The 6000-nt window shown below is 39.6% G+C and overlaps 1 protein-coding gene and 1 long non-coding RNA gene across 2 annotated transcripts in view; both read left to right on the forward strand.

The window, feature by feature from the left end:
- Nucleotides 1-1036, forward strand: part of cdyl (chromodomain protein, Y-like) — a 42620-nt gene extending 41584 nt beyond the window's left edge. Inside the window, exons 4-5 of the mRNA XM_034231574.1 lie at nt 516-687; nt 771-1036. Coding sequence (XP_034087465.1) covers nt 516-687; nt 771-1036 — 438 coding nt within the window. The remainder of the gene's footprint in view (nt 1-515; nt 688-770) is intronic.
- Nucleotides 1037-1150: 114 nt separating this feature from the next.
- On the forward strand, nt 1151-3238 carry LOC117556274. Its single transcript, XR_004570524.1, has 2 exons — nt 1151-1295; nt 1381-3238. It is a non-coding gene; the product is annotated as an uncharacterized LOC117556274 (long non-coding RNA).
- Nucleotides 3239-6000: the final 2762 nt, after the last annotated feature.

Below are 6000 nucleotides of genomic sequence, written 5' to 3' on the forward strand. Positions count from 1 at the left end.
GCACTATGTCTAGCTTTTTCTGCTTAAAATTCCATTGTTCTGTATTTCATTGTTGTGTAAAATGGTTTTACTAATGCCATTTTCAGTGGAATGTGGCTTCTTTAAAAGTTCACTTCCATCTGTGTTTTATAAAATCAGAAGAAGATAGAATATTGTGGTTAAAAATACATTGTTACTTGCAAAACAATGGAATTAACGTTATTGATCTACATAATTAGAAACTAGTAATTTACGTTATTATCCTTTTTTGTATAGTTTTTGTAACAAATTAAACACTATATTGTAATAATTTCCATAAACTGTTAGTGTTGTAGGACTAGAAATAAGCATTCTTGCACACCCAGTGTTTCTCATTAACTCTTAGGCCTGTCTGCCAAAAGTGTTTCTGAGTCGATGTCAGCCCTTGGTCTCAGGATTGAATACCTACAGTATATTTCATCCTTTTTTTTCTCAACCTTTCTCAATGTGTCACATGAGTTAAGAATGAAATGCCAATTCCTCCTATCTCTTTTCAGATCATGAAGGAATTGTGTCGAGCTCTTGGTAATGCAGCTGCTGATGACAGTAAATTATTACTGCTCAGCTCCGTGGGGACCGTCTTCTGCAGCGGCCTGGAGCCCTCGTACCTGATAGCGCCTGTCCAACTGACCGCAGGAAAGAGAGCAGCCGCATCGCAGAGGCTGTCAGGTAAGAGTCAATATTTCTCCTATAACACTGACTTTTTCTAACTCTTGACATAGTTTGTACTGATTGTTTTTTCTCTCCTTTAGGGAGTTTGTGTTGGCCTTCATCCACTTCAAGAAACCTATCGTGGGCAGCAATAAATGGGCCTGCCCTGGGCTTTAGGGGCCTCGATCCTGCCCCTTGTGTGATGTGGTGTGGGCCAGTGAGAGAGCCTGGTTCCAAACTCCGTGTGCTGCCCTTCACCTCACCCCCCTCTGGATGCTCCTCTTACACCTTTCCCCAGATCCTGGGTTGTAGCTCTGGTGGGTGCCAGCCACTATCAAGGCTTTATTGCAAATACCACTTCAGCTAATTTGTTTCCTCTTTATAACAACCTAATTTCCCCTTTTCCCAAAACATTTTGGGAATGCATTATATATTGAAAATCATTGTATTTCCACCCTTGCCTCTTTCCTGATGGCAGGCAACGAGATGCTGTTTTGTGGAAGAAAGAAAATCACGGCACAAGGAAGCATGCAGTCGAGGTCTGGCTGTCGCAGGTCTTCTGGCCAACCACATTTAACCAAGAAGTGATGCTGCGTGTGAAGGAAATGGCATCCTGTAATGCAGTGGTAAGTCTTGATATAGACGACACAGAGGGCAAAGCTTTTTACTAGAATACAACCAAAACTTCCCACTTTACGTGTGTTTTTTAAGGTTTTAGAAGAATCCAAATGCCTGGTGAGGAGCATATCATGTCAGTCTGGAGGAGGTGAATGAGAAGGCAGTGTCAGATTGCTGAAGCAGCTGTGGTGTTCAACCAAAGACTAGAGGCACTCTTTCAGTTATCTGCAAAACAAGACGTAAGAGAAAATGAGCATCCACACCCACCAGAAAAACTGATTGATGTGGATCAAAGGTATCCATAGTAGAGGGACATCCTTGATGAAAATGTGCAGTCTCAAACTAAAGGAACAGTTGCATTAAGGGTCTTTGTTTCCATCCATCAGCAGAGGGGATTCTCTGGAGTTCTGTTTGCTCACATGTCTACCAACAACAACTTCCTGGTATTCTTCTATTGTGAATCTACTTCTGTTATATATTTATTGGACCCATAACTGTCCAGCTGTTTATTATAGAAATCAAAGAGCAAAGGCCCAAATGTGCATTGCCTAAGTAAAGTCTGAAGGGGGTTTCTTCAGGGAGGTACAGTGTTTCTGTACATATGTGTCTTTGAAAATTATCAGGATGTATGAAATCAGTTAATGTCTGAGAGCACATAAATAGGTGATAATATATATGTTAAAATATATTTATTTCAATTGTGTAAAAGAGTTGCTTTCTGAATAGAAGGATTTTCTTTTTGTCACTTATTGTTTTGAATTGAAATCATGGTTTTCATGGGGACACTGTTTCTCGATCCTTACGTGCACATTCCATCCTCTCTATTAAAGAGAAAATGGCCGCAAATACTCATATGCTCATACAATCAGTTGGATCACATTAGTGCTCTGAGTCTTCATTAAACACTCTGGATAATTAAAACATACTACTTACACTATTCATTTGTCATACTGTAGACGTCTATTTATCTTTCATTACGTCTAGTCTATTACACAGAAAACAGCCAGGTAAATTGTGTTACAATAATCTCATTACATTTGCTTCTGTCACATGAAACCAACGATAAGTGCTTCTGTTAGTGAGGAGACTATAATATCCTCATTTTTATCAACATCCATCTGTCCTGAGTTATTTTATTATTTTCTTCTATTTATTCAATCGAAATTCCATTGAGGTTAGGATTTCTTTGAAGGGACACTTAAATTCAATGCAAATCAGAGAGATAAATGGAAATAGACAACAATGGAAGCTTTATGTGAAGGCTAGCACTGAGTATACAAACATGTCTACCCTTAATCAGATGGCATCTTGAGTTGAGTACTAAATCACTTTGTGATTAAATACATCGCTGGCACGTATCTCATGATAAACTACCAGGATTAGTGGTAGATTTTATCCCATTTAATTTACGCTACATTTAGTAGCCGTGCTCAGTACTGTGTTGGCTAGTAGGTCTACGTATAACAAGGCTTCCAGTTAACAATGCAGATATTATCGTTTAAAATGTGTGATCATTATGTTGATATGAGTTGACAGTTTTTTTTGTTGCTTGGATGTTTAGAGCACACAAAAGAGATAAGTGTTTGGTCCTGATGGTAATCACATTGTGACTACACTAATTGTCAGTGATCGATATTGTGGAAATGCAACAGTCGTATAGTTGGAGTCTACTTTGTCCTTATCTGCATGTGAGGAGTAAAGATAAAGTACATTTTCAATTGATGTACATTATATGTAGGGCTCTATTTCGTTTTACCATAAGAATGTAGGTTTGTGAAAATTGTTTTGTAAAAAAAAAGACATTTGTCCATGCAGTATAGAATAATATATAATGTAGACTGCTTTGTGTGACTAATGGCATGTCATATACTGTACATATCATGTGTTGCCTGTCTGTATACCTTGTATGTCGGGCTATATTTTGTATAAATATTGTAAGTATTGTTAGAAATGGTGTAGTTTATTTTTCTATTTATTTCAAATAACTGTTTGGATGTGCAGTGCCATTTTGATTCGTTTCACCAGAACCCACACGGAAAGAAAGTATACGAACATATATGGCAAATATATGCAGAATATATGCTGCATATATGCCATATTCAGGTTCATATATGTGCATATATGTGGATTAATAGGAGATATATGTGTCATATATAGCTCATATATTTCCACATATATGCCAAAGTCAGGTTCATATATTTGCATATATCTCCTACATAATGCCTCATATATAGCTCATATATCTGTCTTTTTGCATATATGTCATACAGAATGCCTACATATATATATATAGGTCTTTGCAAGGTAATGTGGTAATGTGCATATTATTCCAAAGTTCTATATAACTACATGAATTAATCATTGTACTTATTTCCATTCAATGCAGATTGAGGTTTGCGGATTGCCCAAGACAATTCAATGTATAAAGACAATATTGTTTGATTACGGTATGTTTTATTGTATGAAGCAACATTTTTAGTTTAGTTATTTCACCCAGGACCGGAACCGGATATTTATATCCGCTCGACGTCAGCTGATCAGTTTAAGATTAGTAAATTATTAAATATTTGATAATTGTACATTATTGTTAAGGGCTGTCAAGTTAACGCGTTAATAACGCGCTAACGCAAAAAAAAAATAACGCGATTAACGCATGTGTATTTTTTTCATCGGCCGCCCCGTAGTTTCAGAGCGTATCGAGTTTAAAATACCATCTACAAGCTGATGCTGACAGCCCCGCTCCTGCTGCCCGCTTGCAGCAGACCACACTTCCACGCTCACCGGCAGGCACCAACTGGCTATTGGGAGGACCGGGAGGGTGTGTGTATGTGTGGCCCGAGCGAGCGAGAGAGAGACCTTACGTGTATTGTTGTTGTTAGCATCTGATGCTAGCTAGCTAGCTGCGCTAACGGATATAAGGAGCTGTTTAAATGAAAACAGAGGAGCGACACTTCGCTACCACTGTGCCGAGCACTTAACTTTATGCAGGTAGCCAGACAGTGGGGCATTATACGAGAAGGTCAGCACACTCAGCACGGATAGTGCGCAACATGATTGCAGCGTCCAGGCAGCTCCCGTTCGAGCATATGCCTTGAGTTGCACATAGCTCCAACGATCCATCACACACACACACACACACACACACCATTTGTATTGTATTATTGTATGAGAGAGGTTTATGAAGGTAGATATGGTACAAAATGCTAGAGCGTGTAAAACCTGATGTGAGCACTTGCAGAAAAATAATCTGAGTTTGTGTGCATACATTCACACTTGTATAAAATATCCACGTAACTGTGAACCAAATTTACACTTGTATAAAATATCCACATCACTGTGAACCAAATTTGATGTCACAGAAGAAGAAAAAAAAGTTGTGTAGCTTGTAGAAAAAAAATGAATTTAGTGATGAAATGTTCACTTGCAGAAAAATACATATTTTTTAAATATATTTTCCATTACAACTGCAACTTGGTTATTACAACCTCTCAAATCAGTCATTACAACTTGACGAATCTGCTCTGTGGCAGTATAAATCGACAAATCTGCGGTCTTGATTTATGCTACACTTCTTGCGATAAATGTGTCGCAAAAGTAATTTTCACCTGTAGATGTGGGGGGAGGAGCTATCAGAACAACGAGGCTCGGGTCAGTCAAACAGTCACAGCCATAGTCACGTCGAACCGGATGACTGCGGGGCTAACGGTCCGTGTCGCTACCAGTCCGCTGACATGGCGCGTCAATCAACGGTAAGTTTTGCCCATTACATGCCCAGTATTACTTTGAATATTATTATTGTGATTGAGGATTAAATCCGCTTTGAAGACCACCGTTTTATATCATGCAGTTTAGCAGCAAAATAATGTCAGTTAGCCAGCTAACGCTAGCTTTGTTGAGTTTATGCTAGCTAAACAAGTAGTGGTTGTAGCTCGAGGAGCTAGCATCACAACTAGCATCTCTTCCGCTGCAGCAACAACTACGCGACGACAACAGAGACAGCGGAGACCGAGGAATAAACTGAGACTTCGACATTCCCCCGGGGACGCCTCGGCAGACAGACACGCATGAGGCAGTGACGAGAGGAAGAGAACCGAGATCCGAGGGAACAAATATCCGCCATGTTGTTAGCCACCCTGCTAGCATATCAACGACTAAAGCTACAACGGAGCCTCCCTCCCCCACCTCCCCCCACCGCTCCAAACACCACGGCAGGCCGCAAGCCGGTTGCTGTAACGGACAAAGACAAATATCTGCAAGCTGACGACATTGTGCATTTAAGCAACAAAAATGGACTACATATTTTTCATCTGAACACTAACAGCCTGAGACACAAACTGGCTGAACTCAGGCAGCTATTCATGAACGGTAAGGCAAGCATATTTTGCTTTTCTGAGACCAACTTGGACAATTCCATTACAGATTCAGAGATTGAAATTGAAGATTATCTTGTAGTGAGAAGGGACAGGAACGTGAATGGAGGTGGTGTCTGCATGTACATACATAAAGACACCAATTTCAAAAACCGTACTGACCTGCATCATGAAAATATTGAATCTGTGTGGGTTGAAATTATTTTTGACAATGCTAAATCTGTAATAGTCGGGACAATCTATAGACCACCGGAACAGAGTGACTTTTATGATACATTAGATGGGTGTTTGGCTGATGTGGGGGATGTAGAGACAATTATTATTGGAGACTGGAACACGGATA

Source organism: Gymnodraco acuticeps, unplaced genomic scaffold (assembly GCF_902827175.1).
Source record: "Gymnodraco acuticeps unplaced genomic scaffold, fGymAcu1.1, whole genome shotgun sequence".
Lineage (NCBI taxonomy): Eukaryota > Metazoa > Chordata > Actinopteri > Perciformes > Bathydraconidae > Gymnodraco > Gymnodraco acuticeps.